General features: G+C 41.3%; 2 protein-coding genes across 2 annotated transcripts; both read right to left on the reverse strand.

Annotated features, from left to right (window-relative positions):
• Positions 1-589: 589 nt before the first annotated feature.
• On the reverse strand, positions 590-10,411 carry LOC121769407 (exocyst complex component EXO70E2-like). The gene is made up of 2 exons (XM_042166206.1): positions 9,071-10,411; positions 590-1,636 (listed from the first exon to the last, which is right to left on the reverse strand). Exons 1-2 carry the CDS (start codon positions 10,124-10,126, stop codon positions 761-763), a joined length of 1,932 nt encoding a protein of 643 aa, XP_042022140.1. The 5' UTR covers positions 10,127-10,411; the 3' UTR covers positions 590-760.
• Positions 10,412-17,520: 7,109 nt separating this feature from the next.
• LOC121767326 (serine carboxypeptidase-like 25) lies at positions 17,521-21,669 on the reverse strand. Its single transcript, XM_042163573.1, has 8 exons — positions 21,321-21,669; positions 19,822-20,025; positions 19,562-19,737; positions 18,648-18,929; positions 18,297-18,433; positions 18,126-18,221; positions 17,930-18,035; positions 17,521-17,846 (listed from the first exon to the last, which is right to left on the reverse strand). The coding sequence occupies exons 1-8, from the start codon at positions 21,586-21,588 to the stop codon at positions 17,703-17,705; spliced, it is 1,413 nt and encodes a 470-aa protein (XP_042019507.1). The 5' UTR covers positions 21,589-21,669; the 3' UTR covers positions 17,521-17,702.
• Between the last annotated feature and the right edge of the window lie 796 nt (positions 21,670-22,465).

Raw genomic sequence — 22,465 nt, forward strand, 5'->3', positions numbered from 1 at the left:
GTCGGGAAAGAAAATGTATCTTGTTATTATGAGTAGCATTTATCAAATCAGTTAAACTCTCCTCAATTATATAGTCTTGTGCCTACATATTCTCATAATCCCGATTCATTCATATAACTCTTTTGTTTTGAAAGTATGAGTCGCTCCTTGTTCGTACCCTCTGCACCAACGTTAGCCCCCGATGAGCCGCTCTTTGTCCATGTCACACTGACGATTGCTCCATATTTTCCCCCAAGACGATACATGTCCATCAACTTCGATTGGTTTGTCCTCAGACCACATGCACACTTCGATTGGTTTGTCCTCAGACCACATGCACACTGTACAATAAGAGGTTCAGTTATGATATTACGCAAATGCCTCTCAATTCACAGAATATATAGTAATTATAATAAATAATAGTACAGCTTAAAGTAAAGAAATTGAAGGTAAGATCACCCAAATATTATAATTACATACTAAGAATCAAGATTTATCATGTTTATCTACTAAAATTAGAAATCATACTATTAAATTAGACATGTATTGAGGACAAGAAAATATGGGACCATACTCAAACATGACATTTATGACAGTATCAACTCATGGATAAAATAAAATCAAGAAATGAGCACAAAACTAATTCTCAAAAATCAATGTGAACAAAGTATTTGATACACACAGCAAAAAAAAAACAGGACAAAAGCCCTTAGATATACATATAGAATGGAATGGTTTAATTTCATCTAACTCAAAAAATCACTATCTTTACATCATCATTTCATTTCCTATGGCTTCCATGCAAAGATTTCTGTGACCCTTCAAAAAGATCCAAAAGGTAATCCTCCAAATCATCAGCACTGTATTTGATGTGTTTCTCACTGATATGATTGCTGTGTCTCCCCACATATGTCCGGTACGCTTGGATCACCTTCAGCGACGTCGAGATCCGAAGGTCGTCTCGTAGCTGAGCGTCCGGGATCGACCACCCCGTCTGGCTCTTGTACACCTCCTCGAACGACAGGTAGAAGCTCTGCAGCCTCTCCTTGAGACTCCTCGATGACCCCGGGTTTTGGTACCCCTCGTCCCTCAATAGGGCGAGAATCGAGCTCCACGTGGCCCTCTCGTAGTTCATCGCGTGCTGCTGGAACTTCCAGTTGTGTTTCCGGATCCAACCGTCACCTAGCACGGTGCGGAGGTCGGACCCTTTCACCTTCTCAGCCATGTAATGGATGTTGTTCATCAAGAAGAGGCGTTGGAGAGATTCCTCCTTATATAGCTTCGCTTTCCCATCGAGGTTGGCTTCGAGAATCGAGATCAGGGACTTGAAGTGCACGGCCATGGCTGAGGCGGACGAGGATCCGCTGCTGCCATCCTCCTCGTCCTCGCCCGATGGACTGGCATCGGGCGAGGTTGGGGCCGGATCATCCTCTTGGTCACGGCCCTTCAGCACGACGTCTAGGGTCCGTCTGTAGTCCATCAGCGCCTTGAAGTAGTTCATCACGTATCGAGTGAGCGGGTGAACCCCGCCTCCTGGGAATGCGTTGCTCGACACGTTGGACGCCACGGCATGCTCGAACTCGATGAAGGTCGTCTTCGCGCACTCCCCTAGCCTCTCCAGCACGTCCTGGCACTCGGTCCTAACGCAGGATCCGGCCTCTGTAAAAAAATCATGGATTAAATATGCCCGGTCAATGGATTTTGACCAAATAATAAATGTGACGAGACATTTAATTTTGTGAAATTAAATGACATAGCGTCGATCTACATTTTACGTAGGTAAATGTAGTATATTCACTTTCTCAAATCCGATTTCCGGTGAGTGAGAAATAGTGGATTAAAGTTGGGCATAATTAGCTTTTAATTAAAGCTTGGAGATGGAGCTTAGGGAATAATTAACTAGTGTTAATTATCCCACATTGGAGGATTAACACATCTTTAATGTGTATAAATTAAGTGACTTTATGTTACTTAATAATTATAGTGGACCAAGATGGGTGAAAGAGCCCACACGCGCGCACACGCGCGCGCCGCCGCCGCCCGCCCGCCCGAGCCCGAGCCCGTGCCCGTGCCCGTGCACGTGCTCGTGCTCGTGCTCGTGCTCGTGGTCGCGGGCGCGGGCCGCGGGCCTCGGGCCTCGGGCCCGGGCCCGAGCCCGATCCCGAGCCCGATCCCGATCTCGATCTCGATCTTGGACTTGGACTTGGATCTTGGCAATTGGTCTTTGGGTGGTCTTTGGGCTTGGTGCTTGGCCCAAACTATTCTTTTTGGACCACCGCCGAGTCAGCAATCCAAGTGGCTTGACACGTCGTCAAGCGAGGCACAGTCACGGTTGCCACGTGAGAAATCCACACGCTCCACACACGGATGGCACACTCCTGCCACACGTCTGTAACCGACGTCGGTTACGAATTGCCATGATGACAGCCATCATGGCTGTTGACCCCCTGCAGTGGACTGAGCCTATAAATAGGCCAGCCATTCCATGCATCACTACACAATTCAAAAAGCATTCTGCATCATAAGCTCTCTCCCTCTCCCTGCATAGTTTTTTCTGTCGAAGCTCTGCCCTCTCCTCCATCCAGTTCGCCGGAGCTCTGTTGATTGCGGTGCTGCATCAATAGAGACGTAGCCGTTTTACCTTTGGGGACGACACGCCAAACCGAAGAGCACTACCGGGGCGTATCTCGTCTTGCGGGAAGAGGCCTCCTCGACTCGGCTAATCACACTGGTTTAGTAGTTTCGATTATACGTTGTATTTTTAAGTTCAGTTCTTCCTTTCCTTTCTTTTGGGTTGTATTACGCCCGGTAGTTATCTTTGTAATCCCAGAAACCAACAATCGCAAGACGAGATAACTTGCCTTTGAAGGAATTTGGACTTCTAAACTGAACTAAAACTTTCGAAATATTAAACACCTTTGCTGGAGATGTCTACCGACTCCAACACCGCCGCTGCCACCACCGCCGCCGCCATTCCCTCCACCATGGCGACCACTGGACCGGTCAACACTTCATCGATTCCCTCGATGATGCCAACTCCTGGCTTCCCAGCCGCTTCATCCACCGTCCCTTGGGTTTGGGACAACCCCTTCGGGGCGTCCACTGGTTCCACCTTTGGTGGTTCGGTTGGTTCCACTTTTAGTGGTTCCTTCGGATCCTTTAATGGATCGAGTGTTGGTGCCTTCGGGCTCAATACTAGTGTTGGATCTTTCGGGATCAACACGAATGCTGGGGCCTTCGGGTCTCATGCGGGTGCTAGTCCCTTCGGGGCTGGTACGACCATGGCGGGCTCTATGCCCAACATGAATGGTGGGGGCTCTATGCCCAACCAAGTTGTTGGCTCCTTCGGGGGCAACGGAATTGGTTCCTTCCAAGGACCAACTGCGGCACCTTTGGCACCAAGAATGATGCCACCTGCCGAGAAGCCACCAAAGTTTGGAGGATCTGACTTCAAGCGGTGGTACCAGAAGATGTTGTTCTACTTGACAACATTGGGCGTCGCCAACTTCCTCACGGAGAACGAGCCGCCCGCGCCAAGCGACCAAGAGACTAGGCTCGAAGTCATGGCGGACTATGAAGCTTGGAGAAAAGGGGATTATCTATGTAAAAACTTTATTTTAAGTGCATTAGATGATAGCCTCTATAATGTATACTCCAATGTAACCACATCTAAACAAATGTGGGAAAGCCTAGAGAAGAAATATAGCATAGACAATGCTGCAGGGACTGAACAGGTTGTAGCATCCAAGTTTATGGACTACAAGATGGTCGACTCTCGACCCGTCATGGAGCAAGTCCAAGAGCTCCAAATGATCATCCACTCATTAGTGGCTGAAGGGATGACCTTGCCCGATAAATTCCTAAGGTGCACGATCATTGACAAGCTCCCTCCAAGTTGGAAGGACTTCAAGAGTTATCTCAAGCACAAGCGAAAGCAGATGACCCTTGAAGACTTGATCGTGAAGTTGCGCATTGAGGCCGACGTGCGCAAAAGTGATCAGAAGGCTAAAGGCTTCACCCCAAATGAAGCCAAAGCCAACCTGTTGGAGCGGGGCGGTCCCTCCAACAAACGCCCTCGCCCAAACCGTCCAAATGACAAAGGGAAGGGAAAGCAGCCTTCAAGGAAGTTTGAAGGCGACTGCTACAAATGTGGCAAACCGGGCCACTTTGCCAAAGACTGCCGCAGCAAGAAGAAGAAGCCGGCAGCCCACGTCGTTGAGAAGGAGTTCAAGGACTGGGATGAGAACGACCTCATTGCAGTGGTCACTGAAGAGGTTAACCTTGTTGATAACAAGGGAGGCTGGTACATCGACACCCGGCGCTACTGCTCATGTTTGCTCCGACAGGAGCAAGTTTGCCTCCTACACTGCTGTTGAAGGGAGGAAGATCAACATGGGGAATCAAGCATCGTCAGAAGTCCTCGGCGTTGGCAACGTGATTCTCATGATGACGTCTGGCCTAACTATCACTTTGAAGGATGTGCTGCATGTCCCGGACATCCGCAAGAACCTAGTGTCAGGATCAATACTAGTTAATAAATGGTTTAAACTTGTATTTGAGTCCGATAGGTTTGTCTTGTATAAGTTTGGAAAATCCATCGGAAAAGGTTATGTAACCGATGGGCTTTTCAAGCTTAGTGTAGCAACTCGAAGTGTTGCGAAGCCATTGGCCAATAAGAATAAAGCATCTACTTCCTCTTATTTGATTGAGTCTTCAAATTTGTGGCATTGTAGATTGGGACATGTAAATTCAAAAGCCATTAAAAGATTAGTAAATTTAGATTTACTAAAGGCTAATGAATTGGATATCCAAGATAAATGTGAAATTTGTCTTGAAGCAAAAATGACTAAGTTGCCGTTTCACTCGGTTGAACGAAGCACAAAACCCCTTGAATTAATTCACACGGATGTATGTGATTTAAAGATGTTGCAAACTAGAGGTGGTAAAAAGTACTTTATCACTTTCATAGATGATTGCACAAGATATTGCTACATTTATCTTTTAAGAAGCAAAGATGAAGCAATAGAGGCGTTCAAAAATTATAAGAACGAAGTTGAGAATCAACTTGGTTGTAAAATCAAAATGATTCGAAGCGATAGAGGAGGCGAATATGTAGCCCCGTTTGAGGAGTTATGCAACGCAAGTGGTATAATTCATCAAACAACTGCTCCATATTCACCACAATCTAATGGTGTTGCAGAACGCAAGAATCGAACTCTAAAAGAGATGATGAATGCACTGCTACTCAGTTCAGGATTACCACATAACATGTGGGGGGAAGCTGTTTTGACAGCAAACTATATCTTGAATAAAATCCCTCTCAAAGGAAAAGATGTTACTCCTTATGAGTTGTGGAAGGGAAGGAAGCCATCCTACAAATACCTCAAAGTGTGGGGGTGTTTGGCAAAGGTGATGGTTCCTCCGCCCAAAGAAGTTACAATCGGACCTAAGACGGTTGATTGCATCTTCATTGGATATGCACTTAACAGTAGTGCATATCGATTTGTTGTTCACAAGTCTGAAATATCGACTATCACAGTAGGAACAACAATTGAGTCGAGGAATGCTGTATTTCTCGAAAATACCTTTCCTTGCAAAGATAAGGAAAAAGTATCAACCAATTCTGAGACAAGAATTGAAGAAGCCACTAGTTCTAAACAAGTGGAAGAAGAAGCCACTAGTTCTAAATCAACAGATGCGGAACCTGAATCGCGCAAGCGTGCAAGGCCCGATCCAAAAGATACAGTACTAAGACGTGGTAATAGAGTCAGAACACCAAAAACTTTTGGTCCTGACTACATTGCTTTCATGTTGGATGAAGAACCAACATCGATAAAAGTAGCCTTTGCTGGCCCAGACGGGCTGCATTGGAGAGAAGCTGTTCAAAGCGAAATTGATTCAATTTTGCTAAACCACACATGGGTGTTGGTTGATTTGCCCGAAGGTGCTAAACCTTTAGGATGCAAATGGGTTCTTAAAAGAAAGTTTAAGGCCGATGGAACAGTTGATAAGTATAAAGCCCGATTAGTAGTAAAGGGTTTTAAACAAAAAGAAGGACATGACTTCTTCGATACCTATTCACCTGTAACAAGGATTACATCTATCCGGGTGCTTCTCGCTATTGCTGCATTGCACAATCTCGAGATTCATCAAATGGATGTAAAGACCGCGTTTCTGAATGGTGAACTAGAAGACGAAATCTACATGGAACAACCCGAAGGGTTTGTAGTACCTGGACAAGAGAAAAAGGTATGCAAGCTCGTGAAATCCCTATATGGATTGAAACAAGCGCCATTGCAATGGCACTTGAAGTTTGATAATGTGATGTTATCAAATGGGTTTAAAATCAACGAGTGCGACAAATGTGTCTACATCAAGAGCACTAATAACGGTCATGTTATAGTGTGTCTCTACGTTGATGATATGTTAATCTTGGGTAGCAACACTCAAGTAATTAACGATACAAAGGCCATGTTAAAGAGAAACTTTGACATGAAAGACATGGGTCTAGCCGATGTAATTCTTGGAATGAAGATTTTAAGAACGAATGATGGAATCATCTTAACACAATCACATTATGTTGAGAAGATATTGAATAAATTCAAAGCCTATGATGGCGCGCCGGTTAAGACTCCAATTGAACTCGACGTTCACTTGAGCAAAAACAAAGGCGAGCCCGTTGCACAAGAAGAGTATGCACGGGTCATCGGGTGCATTATGTACTTGACTAATTGCACTCGACCTGACATTGCTTGTGCCGTGAACAAGTTAAGTCGTTACACGAGCAATCCAAGCAAAGAGCATTGGAGAGCTCTTGTGAGGGTTTTGAGATATTTAAAACACACTCAAAATCTTGGGCTACACTTCTCGAGATACCCCCCGGTGCTTGAAGGGTACTGTGATGCCAATTGGATATCCGATAATAGAGACTCACTTTCAACAAGTGGATATGTCTTTACTATTGGGGGTGGTGCTGTATCGTGGAAATCCACAAAACAGACCTGTATAGCCCGATCAACAATGGAATCGGAGTTCATTGCCTTGGATAAGGCTGGTGAGGAAGCCGAGTGGCTTAAGAACTTCCTTGAAGACATTCCATGTTGGTCTAAGCCAGTGCCACCAGTGCTGATTCACTGCGATAGCCAAGCGGCTATTGGAAGGGCAAACAATGGTTTCTATAACGGTAAGTCTCGACATATACGTCGACGACATAACACCGTGAGACATTTGATCACAACAGGGGTGATTACAATTGACTATGTGAAGTCAATAGATAATCTAGCGGATCCGCTAACCAAAGGGTTAAACCGTGATCAAATGAATAAGTTGCTAGAGGGAATGGGTTTGAAATCCACAAACTAAAGAATTGTCATAGTGGTAACCCAACCATGATGACTGGAGATCCCAAGAACTTGGTTCAAAGGGACAACTAAGCTATGAGAGTTCATGGAAAAACACTCAAACTATATCTATTCCCTAGAGAGCAATAGAGTGTTGGAGAACTTGCCTCGTGGTAAAGGCTAAGTCTATGACTTTTAATGGTTCTTAAGGATCTCAAAGAGATGGAATTCTCAAAGAGACCAAGTATGGCAAGGTACTTGACTAAGAATCACCTACGTAAGTGCGAAGTGTGGTCGCTTCATAAAAAACGCACTTATGAATCCAAAGTGGTGTCCAAGACCGCAATGGACACAAAACGTGAGAACGGATGAGGTTGAGGTGTTTAAGTGTTAACACCATTGTCTCGGTGCACGCCGTGGGGGATTAGTTCAAAGCATCGCGCTACTAAGCCGCCTGTGTATCCGATGGTGTCGACTATGGAGGGTTCAAAGTCAACAACTACCTATCCTTATGCTTATATACCTCGCGAGGGTTGAGCTTGTGTCTGCATGCATATGCATTCGGCTATTTCCACTCATGTGGGGGATTGTAAAAAAATCATGGATTAAATATGCCCGGTCAATGGATTTTGACCAAATAATAAATGTGACGAGACATTTAATTTTGTGAAATTAAATGACATAGCGTCGATCTACATTTTACGTAGGTAAATGTAGTATATTCACTTTCTCAAATCCGATTTCCGGTGAGTGAGAAATAGTGGATTAAAGTTGGGCATAATTAGCTTTTAATTAAAGCTTGGAGATGGAGCTTAGGGAATAATTAACTAGTGTTAATTATCCCACATTGGAGGATTAACACATCTTTAATGTGTATAAATTAAGTGACTTTATGTTACTTAATAATTATAGTGGACCAAGATGGGTGAAAGAGCCCACACGCGCGCACACGCGCGCGCCGCCGCCGCCCGCCCGCCCGAGCCCGAGCCCGTGCCCGTGCCCGTGCACGTGCTCGTGCTCGTGGTCGCGGGCGCGGGCCGCGGGCCTCGGGCCTCGGGCCCGGGCCCGAGCCCGATCCCGATCCCGATCTCGATCTCGATCTTGGACTTGGACTTGGATCTTGGCAATTGGTCTTTGGGTGGTCTTTGGGCTTGGTGCTTGGCCCAAACTATTCTTTTTGGACCACCGCCGAGTCAGCAATCCAAGTGGCTTGACACGTCGTCAAGCGAGGCACAGTCACGGTTGCCACGTGAGAAATCCACACGCTCCACACACGGATGGCACACTCCTGCCACACGTCTGTAACCGACGTCGGTTACGAATTGCCATGATGACAGCCATCATGGCTGTTGACCCCCTGCAGTGGACTGAGCCTATAAATAGGCCAGCCATTCCATGCATCACTACACAATTCAAAAAGCATTCTGCATCATAAGCTCTCTCCCTCTCCCTGCATAGTTTTTTCTGTCGAAGCTCTGCCCTCTCCTCCATCCAGTTCGCCGGAGCTCTGTTGATTGCGGTGCTGCATCAATAGAGACGTAGCCGTTTTACCTTTGGGGACGACACGCCAAACCGAAGAGCACTACCGGGGCGTATCTCGTCTTGCGGGAAGAGGCCTCCTCGACTCGGCTAATCACACTGGTTTAGTAGTTTCGATTATACGTTGTATTTTTAAGTTCAGTTCTTCCTTTCCTTTCTTTTGGGTTGTATTACGCCCGGTAGTTATCTTTGTAATCCCAGAAACCAACAGCCTCGTCCGGGTACAGAGCCGTGATGTCCGGCATCAGATCGTCGAGCACCTCGTACATGTCGAGAATCCGGATCAACTTCTCCGGCTGGTGCGGCCCGATGGTGATGGCCTCGCTGAAGTTGAGAAGCTGCAGCATCGCGGATTTTGATGACTCCGCGAAGCAGGCTGATCCGAGCTCCCCGAGTATCTGATCCGCCAGCAGCTTCTCGCTACCAAGGGAGACGCGGACGAACACCTTCATCACCCGGATCCATCTCCTGATCTTCGAGTTCAACGCATTCCACTCCATCTTCAACACATCCTCAATGCTCAGCTTCTCAACTTCAAGACTGAAGAGACAGTCATCCAAAGCATCCTTTTGGACATTCACAAACACCTGAGAGCACTCCCTCTCGTAACCCGAGTCGAACATCAAACCAGCAATGCTCTTCAAGTCATGAACCACATCCTGGTTCACGAGCTCCACTGCGTACTCCTCTGAGTTCCGGCCCATGCTCTCCCTAACATCCTCTAAAGAATCATCCCCGGAGGAAATCACAGAGCCAGCCTCAATCAGATCATCCTCAGTCGAACGAAAAGACATATGCTCCGGCTCAAAAGGCTGCCTGTTCTGAACCAGCAAGTGCCTGAACTCCTCTTCAAGCCTAGCCATCGCAGTCTGAAGAACGTTGTGAGCCCTACGCAGCGAAACACCGTCCTCACTACCACTCCTACTCTCCAAAACCTCGACCAGCCTTCGAGCCTCATCAACAGCTTTCATATAATCATAAGCCTCTTCACTGCTACAATCCCATATCATGGTAGACTGATTATTCTCCCAACTCATGACCTTTTCTTGAATCCTATCGAGCTGCTGCTCGATCTCATCGATCCCCTCTTCCTCCCCTTCCTCCTCCGACACCGCATCCCGGCTTTCGCTAGCCAAAGCTAAGCTGCTCAACTGAGAGCCAAGATTTGCCAAAATATTTCTAGCATCATCAGAAAGCTTCATATCTGATTCCAAAGCTCTCATGATCTTCTGAGCAGAAGCAATCACGTACTCTTCTGCTTCCATCATCACTACTTCTGTAGCTGAGCAATCCCCCGTACCACAAAACAAAACCCTAAAAAAATCAAGAAACTTCACAAAATCCCACCAAATGAAGCCTCCACCACCAATCCACAAATTCCAATCAATAAAGTGATTTTGATGACAATAAAACCCCCAAATATCCAATCCAAAAATATCAATGAATCACACAAATTTCACCCAAATTTACAGAAATGGCTCCTCAGTTTACAGGAAACTAAGCAGCAATCATGAAGATCTAAAAAAGGGGGGTGACTGCAAATACTCACAAAGATCAAATTTTTAACCAGTGCAACAAAGTAGCAACACATATATAAACTACCCACAAACAAAAAGAGGCTGGTATCTAGCAAAGAAGAGCAAAGACACTTAAAGGATGAATCTTGCAGCAGCTTAAGGAGAGAGAAAAACAGAGAGAGAGGAATAATCCAGCTGACCCTTTACAGCTTAGCAATTGATGAAGCTGAAAAGGACAGTAATTAGTGGCTAATCAATGGGATCTCCGTTGTATTAAATCTGAAGCAAAAAAGGGGCAAAATAACCCCAAAATCTCTGACTGTTGTTGCAGCTTCCTCGTGGCAACTGTGTTCCTGGCCTTTTGAGTTGTTTTTGACTGTCCCATAAATATCTTGGTGGAGAATATAATTATTTGAAGAGGGAGCTCAACTTGATCAACGAAATAAAAAGTCAATTTCAAACATTCGTGGCATGGCTTTTGCTTTTGAGATGGAGACAATGGTTAACAGTGATATAAGTAGGAATTTACAGTCGAATTGATTCGATGATCGGGTTAGAAATTAGAACTTTCTAGGTTTATAATTAACCTCAACTGACTCTGCATAGATATCTGTTTTTGGATCTTGGATTCGTTGAATCTTGTCTGCATGCACATATCTCAAAACAAAATTGTCACTGTAACTGTAATAATGGAGTGCTCATTTCAGTTGGAAGAAGCTCGGCTAGAAAGGAGTTCGGTAAGCTCGGCTTACCGAGCTGGAACTAGCCTGGAACTAGCCGAGAAGAAGAAGGCAGAAGTCGGTAAGCTCGGCGTTGAGCTGGAATAAGCCGAGAAGGAGTTCGGTCTTGAACCGAGGAAGGAGTTCGGTCTTGAACCGAGGAAGGAGTTCGGTCTTAAACCGAGAAGGAAGAAGCAACCTAGCCGAACTAGCCGTTGGAGCAGCAGTTAGTTAGCTGAGATGTAGCGGTTATTCTTCTTGCTTTCTTGATTCTTCTTGTAGTTAGTTAGTAGCAGTTGCTACTTGATTGTAGAGCTTTAAATAGCTCACCGTGTATGTAGTTTAGAGTAGAGTTTAATCAATAAAGAGTTTTCCAGTTTTCTCTCCAAGATTATCATCTTCAATACTCAAAGTGTGAGTGTGTGTGTTTTCTGCATTGTGTGATCTCATACAACAGTGAGTGTGTGTGTGATCTTATTGAGTGTGTGTAAGCCTTGTATGTGCGAATCCTAACAAGTGGCGCCGTCTGTGGGAAGGGATATTGAAGCTGATTTGCAGAGGATCAAACGGTTTCAGAGATGGCAGCAAGGCTTGATGCAGAAAAGTTCACAGGCAAGAATGATTATGGCCTGTGGAAGATGAAGATGAAGGCGGTTTTAATTCAACAAGGCTTGGCGGCAGTTCTTGCAAAACCAGAGGAGAAAGGAAAGGCTCCAGTGCTTGATGAAAAAGCTCAGGCAAAGATGGAGGAGATGCAGCTCAAGGCACATTCTGCAGTGATTCTGTGCCTTGGAGATAAGGTCTTGAGGGAAGTTCAAGAAGCCAAGACTGCGGTGGAGATCTTGGACAAGTTAGATGAAGTTTACTTGGCCAAATCCTTGGCTAACCGGCTGTATCTCAAGAAGAGGCTGTATGCCTATAGTTTTTCTGGAGATAGGTCCATCATTGAGCAGCTAGAGGAGTTCAACAAGATCATTGATGACCTGGGATCTGTTGATGTCAAGATCTCAGATGAGGATAAGGCCATTCTCACATTGAATGCCTTGCCTAGCTCGTATGACCAACTAAGTGATGCAATTATCTATGGAAGAGATAAACCTATCACCTATGCAGAAGTCTATTCAGCCTTGATGGCCAAAGAACTCCAGAAGACAGCCAACAGAGGCTCTGCAAGCTCCAATGTTCAAGCTGCAGAGGCCTTGAATGTGAAGAAGTTCAAGAAGCAGAACTTCAAGAAGAAGTTTGAGGGCCCTAAACCCTCAAGTTCTGATGCTCAGAAGGAAACCAGAGCGTGCTATTGGTGCAAGAAACCTGGACATTTGAAGAAAGATTGTCATGCATGGAAGAGAAAGATGGCCTCTGAGGGACACAATCAATCTGATTGTGTGGAGAGTGCTGATCCCCCGGCTCAACTCATGAATATCAGTGATAGTGGGGTCAGTCATAGGTGGATAATGGACTCGGGGTGCAGCTTCCATATGTGCCCCAATAGAAGCTGGTTTCATGATCTTCAAGAAGCATCGGGTACGGTTGTTCTTGGTAATAATCACATTTGTCAGATCAAAGGAATAGGGAAGGTAAAGCTAAGCCTACAAGATGGCTCTATAAAGATCCTAACTGGGGTGAGGTATATTCCAGAAGTGAAGAGGAACCTCATCTCATTGGGAATGCTGGAGCAGAAAGGGTTCACCATATTGATGAGTCAAGGAAAATTGTTTGTGAAATCTGGAGATGCAGTGATGATGGAGGCTGACAGAGAGCATATTCTCTATTATCTGAAGGCTAAGGCTGTTGATGGAGAAAGCAATGCAGTGTCAGATGATTCCATAATGCTATGGCACAAGAGATTGGGCCACCCAGCTGAAGGAAGCTTGAAAGAACTCATCAAGAAGGGTCTGATCTCTGGAGATTTCAACAAGATGGACCCCTGTGAGCAGTGTATACTTGGAAAGGCTAAGAAGGCACCCTATCCTACAGGTATTCACTCTTCTACAGCCCCTTTAGACTACATACATAGTGATCTTTGGGGGCCTTCACCGGTGTGTTCAATTGGTGGAGGAAAGTATTATCTAGCTATCATTGATGACTATACAAGGAAGTTGTGGGTATATATTCTTAAAGAAAAATCTGAAACACTCACAAAGTTCAAGATATGGTGTAAGGAGGTTGAGCTAGAGAAGGGTAGAAGTGTTAAATGCTTAAGGACAGACAATGGCCTAGAGTTCTTGTCTGCTGAGTTTGATCTGTTTTGTAAAGAGAAGGGTATGAAGAGGCACCGGACTGTTCCTGGTAATCCTCAGCAAAATGGTGTTGTGGAGAGGATGAATAGGACAATCCTAGAGAGGGTGAGGTGCCTACTTCTTGGGTCTGGTTTGAGCAGCAGATTCTGGGGTGAGGCTGTGTATACAGCAGCCTATCTCATCAATAAATGCCCATCTACTGCCCTGAAATCTGAAACTCCTGATTACATGTGGTATGGAGCTCATAGTGACTACTCAAAATACAAGGTGTTTGGGTGTGCAGCCTATGCTCATGCTAGGCAAAGTAAGCTTGAAGCTAGGGCTCTGAAATGTATCTTGCTGGGGTATCAGAGGGGTGTTAAGGGGTATAGGCTCTGGTGTATTGAGCCCGGTAAGCAGAAGGTCTTGGTGAGTAGGGATGTGGTGTTCTTGGAGGATCAGATGCCATACCTGAAAGATAAGCTGGACTCCAGTGAAGATGAGGGTGATTTCTTCAAGGTGGAGCCTGTGGGGGTTGGCCTAGGAGCAGGTGGAGTTATTGACTCAGGGAGTGAGTCTGATTCAGATAAAGAAGAGGCTCCAACTCAGGGCAACCAGGCTGGTGAGTCTATATCAGACTCTATCAGAGACTATCAGCTTGCAAGGGACAGAGTTAGAAGAGAAACAAGGCCACCAACAAAGTTCTCTGATGTTGTGTATTATGCTCTGTGTGCAGCTGAAAGTATTGATGGTGCAGATCCACTCACATATAAAGAAGCTATGCAGAGCAAAGATAGAGAAAGATGGATTGAAGCCATGAATGAGGAAATAGAGTCTTTACTCAAGAACAAAACATGGATTTTGGTGGACAAATCCAAGCTGAATACAGTTGAAAAGGGGAGAGTGAAGGTAATTAAGATTAACACCTTGCACAATCCGGCTGACATGCTAACAAAGTCTCTAGGTAGAGACAAGTTTGATCATTGCAAGAAATTGATCAATGTTTGTGCAAGAACTGAGATGAGCCCTCAGGTGGAGAATTGTAATAATGGAGTGCTCATTTCAGTTGGAAGAAGCTCGGCTAGAAAGGAGTTCGGTAAGCTCGGCTTACCGAGCTGGAACTAGCCTGGAACTAGCCGAGAAGAAGAAGGCAGAAGTCGGTAAGCTCGGCGTTGAGCTGGAATAAGCCGAGAAGGAGTTCGGTCTTGAGCCGAGGAAGGAGTTCGGTCTTGAACCGAGGAAGGAGTTCGGTCTTAAACCGAGAAGGAAGAAGCAACCTAGCCGAACTAGCCGTTGGAGCAGCAGTTAGTTAGCTGAGATGTAGCGGTTATTCTTCTTGCTTTCTTGATTCTTCTTGTAGTTAGTTAGTAGCAGTTGCTACTTGATTGTAGAGCTTTAAATAGCTCACCGTGTATGTAGTTTAGAGTAGAGTTTAATCAATAAAGAGTTTTCCAGTTTTCTCTCCAAGATTATCATCTTCAATACTCAAAGTGTGAGTGTGTGTGTTTTCTGCATTGTGTGATCTCATACAACAGTGAGTGTGTGTGTGATCTTATTGAGTGTGTGTAAGCCTTGTGTGTGCGAATCCTAACAGTAACGTTTACTTTACTTTTACTTCTACTTCCTTCCCGGTTATAGAATTTGTTCGTTTTGAAATGTTTAATTGTAATGGAATCATTTCTAATTTTCATTATTTCTATTTTTTAATGTTTCTTTTTAAAAATAAATTAACATTTTCTCTCTTTTCTATTTCACTCTTAATTTTTTGTATTTGATTATTATTTTATTTTTTATACTTTATTATCTTCTCATTTCATAAATTAAATATTTTTTCTTAATAGTTTTGTTGAAAAAAACATCTACTATTGCAAGGAGCGTTTTTTACTTCCTTCGTCTTTAAAAATAATCAATTTTAATTTTTTTTAACTTCTTTCTTTCTAATAAAGCAAGTTTTATTTTCTACTAGCATACTCCAATAACTTTTTCTTTTTATTTCTCTCTTACTTAACTGATTATCATATTATGTATTAAAATTTGTGCCGTCTTAAATATCATTACTTTTATTGGCAGAACTGGGGGAGGTTTATTCAACGTGAGAAACTATGAAGTGTGTAACACATAGTAATAATCTTGGTTTTCATTTGGTCGGCTTGGAGGGAATTATTTATGAAAAACAGCTAAGTTAGTTTCATTTCAATAGTTATACATTGGATTCGGTTTGAAAATCTTCTCTAATTAAAGCAATAATTAACTTGATAGTTGGGCGTTCACATACAAATCTATGTGCTACACAGTAAAACAAATTTCTTTAGAGTGAGTGGGCCAAATAAAATTTCTTTAATTCTTCAAAAAAGTTACACATTTTGACCAAATTTATAAATATCTATAATTTCCTATGAAAATATATATCAAGAAGCTTCCGTGGTTGAATATTTTGACTTCCCCCAAATGGCATGCAATGAGAAGGCTTGATTTTTCAAAGTGGTAGTAGTTTTTCAGTTGCCAAGGATGACTCCAAAAATAAAAATCAAATTATCAAAATTGCACCAGTTTGTTACTTGAAATTGTCAGAGCCTAAAAATAGACCAAAGTCGAGATTTAATTATTTATGAAAATGTCTAATTTCTTATTAGTAAGAGGCCATGAAGGTTTCGTAGCTACCATTCCAATTTGTATCAAAATTAAAGCTTAAACCGTTGAACTAAGTAGATTATTTCTCAATGTTGGTTGGCTTTTACCTTGACCAAATTTCAGGTACTGTTTAATCCAATTTGAAGTCAAGTCAATGAGTTTTCAATAGTATAAATATAACGATAGTTTAACTGCTACTATAATATTGAAATTGAATAAGAAACGAAGCACGACTACTTGATCAACCATACAATCATTATAGATCACACAAATTAAATCAAATGATATTCACATGTACATATAAAAACTTTTACACCATCCACCAAAATTCAAAATTGATATGAGAAGTGGATTACTAATTTTCAATTTTATTTTAACTTACTGACGGCAAATTTTTCCAGCCACTTTTTATATGTAATTTTCATTGATGTGTGACGCATTGTGTCGTGACCCTAATCCCTGAAAGGAATCACAGACATATGAATTAGTATTAATTAAATAACAAGATGTCATTATTTCGATCCATGTTCATCCACGACTATAAACATATAATTTTTCAATCACTTTTAATATTTTAAATAATTTTCCTCTCTTCTACACTCTTAATATCCCCCAACTTAACCATACATCTTTTTTGATGATTTATCAGTAACCACAAATTATATATCTTTTTTTTATATTAATTTTAATAATACATAACATTCGATATTAAAAAATATATTTAAACACCAAAAAAGTTGTGCAAATAGACCCTACCTCATTGGTGCCTTCATGAAAAAGAGAGAAAAACCAAGTGATCTCATTTCCCATATTTGTCGACCACAACAAGTGGATGAAACTGAAAGAGAGAGCTCATCATCTATGTTTTTTAAAATTAACATGAAAAAGAAACCTAATCCTGGATAAACTTGGTTTTATGTTAATTTAAGCAATCTTGGCATCTACGACATCTTAAAATTTGACAAATTAAACTTTAATTTTGTGATAAAATCATTACAGATTGGAAATTGGTGTATTGTGACTATTGTCTTATTAATATTTAAGTTTATGTGGAGTCATGTGATTTTTTTTTTATTTTTTGGTAATTACAACTCCATATCCCTTGAACAGTAATTAGTTGAAAGAAATAATTTTACATTTCGCTTATATTTATCTTTTTTAATAAAAGGAAAAATAAAAAAATAGAAACACTGTCCAACATCTCTTGGATTGGGTAGTTGACATCAGAATCAAAATATGAAGAGAAAGAAGACACATTAAATTTTGAAAGTATAGGAATAACTCTTATGCACTAAAAATTTCAAGAAATACTTGGATTGGGCTTGTTTTCTGTAAGAACAATAAATATCACCTCAATTTTTTCTTATGTCAAATAGACACGCAAGTCTCTTGCAATAGTTCATGATAATATATTAATGACTAAATTTATGTAGGGCTATCCAATCACAAAAAATGATTAGGTCCAAAGATATTATCCAATATGAAAATTTAACGAGTATTTAACTAACAGCATGAGATGGTATAACACGAGTAATAAAAAAAAATTCCTGACCTACAAATTCGATTTGTCCTCAAATTTGAATTGAATGATTCAAGTTTCATAAAATCCAATTAAATTATCGTAATGAAATTCAAGACAAAGAAAACTAAGGCCCAAATATTCTAGATCTTCATCACACATCTTGGCGATTTTTGCCATAAACTAGAGGTACCACAAATCGAAGAAAAAAAAAAGGAAAAGCGAGGTCAAACTGCAAATCACGATTTAGGTAGGGGCTTCCCCTGCAAAAACGATCCGAATAACTGAAGCGCAGCTCTCGGTTTGAACATGGGCACTTCGTGACCCGCCCCTCTCACCGTTGCAAACGTTAGCCCTTTGTACACTTCAGTCCACCCTCCCACCTAATTCATTATTTCAAATTAATCAAATTGTACAAATTTCTATATTCATGAAATTAAATTTAAATACTCTATATGTCACTTACCTGTTTCTTGACATACCAAGGGTACCAAGGGATTTTGGTGTCCAACTTAAGTTGTGCTAAGGAATATCTTGTTGCAGTCACTGGCACCACTGAATCCACATCCCCACTACAAGACAAATATTGTATAATTAATTAACAAAAAACAATAAAAGAAATTGCAGAAAATATCTTGACACAGCACTAAAATTAAGCTCACCTAAACACCCAAATTCTCAATCCAGCTGCAATTAATTCTCTGTATATAGGGAGAATTGAGGCGTCCGAGTCATTCCAATTTCGATTCAAAGTCTCACTGCAACAATTTTTTCAATATTAATTCAAAATAATTCACTCATCAAAACAGAATAATCAAATATACAAAATTCACCTGCAAGCAGTCCATGTATACGGAATCCGTCTGCTTACGTTAGCATGAAGCGCCTTTTGCACGTCGGGCCTGTTATAGTAAATTTCCGCATATTTCTCCGTGCACGGGTCGTATCCTGCCAGCTGTCTCAGTAAACCCTGCAGTGTCAGAGCCAGAAATTTCACTCAAAACATTATAACAAAAATAAAATAAATACATAATTTAATTAGAGTGGATGACTGGATTTATCAACAGAAAAATCTGTTGGTAATATCCAAAAATCCGTTGGTAAACAAAGTTACCAGCGGAAACTGGGCATCCAAAAATTAATCCGTCGCCAAATCTCATTTTTATAGTGTCAAATGTCATTACCGAGCGAGGATGGTGGGGGAGGCGCATGGTGCGACGAGTGGTGGAACGGGAGCTATTAACGGAGCAGGGTGGGGCGTAGATGTTATACTGGTCAATGTTGCCAAACTCTTGGTCCATGGCATAGTAATAGAGGGACTCGCACTCGTTGGATTCCTTCTGGCGCTGGAAGTCGCACGTGCTCATTAGCCGGTGATAGGTCTTGTCGGAGATCATGGCGTGGCTCCACCAGTAGTTCACCGTGCCAAGGTTGTCGTAGTGATTGTCGGTCACCGCATTTCCCACCTGCATTCGAGGAGGATTCACAACTTTTTATTAATTGACAATGCACCTTCATTTTCCAACTAGGAATTAATGCTGGAAATTAATATATAGCAACCAATTGTAATTACTTGTCGTCTTCATGGTAGCATATTGCACGTGAATGTTACATTATGAAAGGGAAATATCACATTAGTACGAAATTTTCCAATCAAATCAATTTATATATGTGACCGGATTCTTTGTAGTAGTATTATCATTCTTTTTTTTGGCGTACATGCAGTCATCAAATGGAGTACACTATCACACCCCATTAATATAAAAGTGGCAATTGACAAAAACTAATAAAATTATAGTAGTACATAATATAATAGCCCAAAAAATCATACATGGATATATCTATGATGAGTAAAGAAAATAAAAATTTAACAATATACTCCTATGACGTTGGCGGCTAGATTTTTTTCACCGCGGCAAAAAAAATATGAACAAATATAAATTACTCTATGATTTTTCCTACTGATTTTGCAAACAAATTAAAAAAAAATTCAGACTAATTTTAAAAATTACGGAACACATCAGAATTTAACTAAACAGAACGATTTATTTGGACAATTGACATAGCAAAAAGTATAACAAGGAGGATGTGATTTTACCAAGAAGCCCTTGAGGTTAATTATGTGGTTAGCATGGGCGTTGTAGTCGACAATTTGCTTAGCTAATTGAGGAACATAGTGGCCGGCGTAGCTCTCGCCGCTCAAATAAATCTCACGATTCTTGTAGCGAGGGAATCGATCCAGCCACCGCACCAAAAATTGAAGCGAATCCTTTGCTGCAAAATTTTTTTAAAAAAAAATCCTGAAAAGCAAAATCAAATAAGTAGACTATAAATTAGGGAAATTGGTGAGTGAATTACCAGTGCGGCGATCGCCGGTGTCGAAGAGGTCGGAGGATCTGTTGGTGTAAGAGAAACCGACGCCAGCTGGAGTTTCTAAAAAGAGTAAGTTGGCTAATTTGTTCCATGAAAACTTGTTCAGATTTAAACCAGAGGAAGTTTTGTTGATTCTGAAGGGTCCGATCTCCTCCGACGCACCGTACCCCACCGATGAACATCCTGGCCCTATTTACCACACCTAATTTATTATGAATGGCCTTTTTTCATTCCACCGACTACATCTTTAATGCAAAATTATGAGATTTTTTATAATTACTATACACATAATTTTTCAACTGTCAGTATTCAGTAATGCAGGCAACTTAAAGATAATATATTTACATGATTTTTTTTTTCAATTAACCCAATTTATGGAGAAATGAAATGGAGTAATATAAACAGTAGGCAGCCTAGTGTAGGAAGCACCTACAAATCTGTATTACTGTTTGCACGAATTAGGTCATGATAAGTGGGCCTAACCAAATAGTTCCATCCTTTTTCTGAGGCCAATATTTTGCAACCCAATTTTCAAAAGGAGTCCAAATTATTTATAAAAATTGCATTTCAATCCCTTTCTAAATAATCCTAAATTTAGAATTTTAGTTACAGAAGGATTTATGAATTATGAATGACCTAAGCTAATCCTTTCCTGGCGCAGGAAGCATGCTGACAAATTTAATATTCTGCAGAACTGTAATAGGCAGATGGATACCAATAAATGAGGGCTTCTCCACCTTATTTATTCACTCTATTTAAATTTTACTCCATGCAAAAGTCTGATTTTTTAAAAAGCTAAATCCAGCATTCAAATCTAATATACACGTTACGTACTGTATTATTTTATCTGATCTATATGTTGCATAATAGCTAAGCAACGGTGTATTAATATGAGAAAATATAATGCACCGAGCTAGAAAAAAAAATCACCCTAAATTTCATGCTTGTTTGAAATGAGACAAATATATGTAATGATATTTAAATCAAATAGTTATGTAGTCAAACTTAAATGACAGTGAAATACAAAGATTAGGTAACCATGAATGCCAAGAAAAGATCTGAGATTTCTTTGATTTTTTTCAAATGCTCAACCAATTTGTCGGTTCATTTTTCATTTCTATTTAATCAAGAAAAGAATAGTAAATTTGTAAAAATTGCAACACATGCATGATGCATCCGTACAGTAAATAAGGAGATGAAACAGTCACAAAATCAAAAAATTTGCCGCCCTATCTTCTTTAATGCATGATTAAATTCCCACACCATGCAAAACTTCTTGTGTGTGTGTGTGTGTTTGTGTTTGTGTGTGAGAGAGAAAGAGAGAGACTTTTCTTAATCATTTCAAGATTTATGTTTCCAAATATTATGCTTTGTCCAAGTTAAAATTAAGCGACATAAATAGAAGTTCCCATAAAAACAAAAATTTAATAATGTCCAACAATTTTGCGTTTTTATAAGATGAGTTTGTTGTAGTGAAACCGTACCTCCGTTGAGCCAAACAACAAGGGGCTTCGACTCGGGGTGCTCAACCGCCTCCGTGAGCCAGTAGAAGAGTGCGCGGCCGGCAGCAGCGTTGACGGTGACATAGCCGGAAAATTGGTGGAACCCTACCTTCGGCTGGCCCGGGAGCGCTACAATTCTGTCGGCTTCTTCCTCCTCATCAGCACGCGTTGCCGCGGCAACGTGCAGCAGCAAGCTGAGTGCCGCAATGGTGGTGAGGAGGAAGGTGAAGGTTCTCTCTCTTCTACCCATCAGCAAAATGGCTGGCTGCCTTTAATTTTTGGGGGAGAGAGAAGAAGCGTGAGAGGTGGGAGATGTGATCATGTATATATTTGGGGGGAGGTGCTATTATATGTGCGTGTGACATAAATTTATGATGCCATTAATGTGAACCAACTTACTACTTTCTTGGTTCAACTTCATCCTAAGGGAGTGAATTGGTAATCATGGTATTAGAATGTTAAGCATGTGTTGATCAAGATGGCCCAACTACAAATATATGCACTATACTAACATGTACATGAATCATCTTAATTAATTGATGTGCATAGTTTAAGGAAAGGAAATGTAGGTATTTATTGAGTAGATAAATGATTTAAGAAAGATGGCTCAAATAGTATTAAACTTATTGTTTGATGAATACGTCAAGGTTTGAATCTTATGAGTGTGAAAAAATAATTTTCGAGTACAATTAATTTTACTGTGCTTAAAAGATTTTAATGGTTTTGCATTTTTCACAAAAAATGCTACTAGTGGTTTTCAAGATAATGAATTCATTTTACTATTTGATGGGATAATTATTTTTTTCCATTTTTTGTGTGTGAAATTCATGGGCTAGTTTGGCCTTTTGGGACTATATATAGAGTCACTATACATGAATTGAAGAAATACTTTGTGGAAGATGGAACTATTTAATGGCAATTGTAAGCACAAAGTGCTAGTTAATACTTATATTAAAAAAATATGCATGTATTTATCTAATGAGTTAGTGATAAATTAATATTTAAAGCTATAATTAGAATCCCACTCCCACCAATACAATTACCGCATGAAGTTAGGAAAGCTAATGATATCCATGGGTTCCATCCTAAAACCAATTGGTGATAGGGGGAGGAGGGGCCCATGAGAC

Source organism: Salvia splendens, chromosome 15 (assembly GCF_004379255.2).
Source record: "Salvia splendens isolate huo1 chromosome 15, SspV2, whole genome shotgun sequence".
Taxonomy (NCBI): Eukaryota; Viridiplantae; Streptophyta; class Magnoliopsida; order Lamiales; family Lamiaceae; genus Salvia; species Salvia splendens.

Coding starts and splice junctions, on each gene's coding strand:
- LOC121769407 (XM_042166206.1), bottom strand. CDS start 10,126: ATGATGGAAGCAGAAGAGTACGTGATTGCTTCTGCTCAGAAGATCATG. Junction 1,637..9,070: donor CGGCTCTGTACCCGGACGAG/GCTGTTGGTTTC, acceptor TTTTTTACAGAG/GCCGGATCCTGCGTTAGGAC.
- LOC121767326 (XM_042163573.1), bottom strand. CDS start 21,588: ATGGGTAGAAGAGAGAGAACCTTCACCTTCCTCCTCACCACCATTGCG. Junction 18,434..18,647: donor TCCCCCACCATCCTCGCTCG/GTAATGACATTT, acceptor CTGACACTGCAG/GGTTTACTGAGACAGCTGGC. Junction 18,036..18,125: donor TTGAGAATTTGGGTGTTTAG/GTGAGCTTAATT, acceptor TTTGTCTTGTAG/TGGGGATGTGGATTCAGTGG.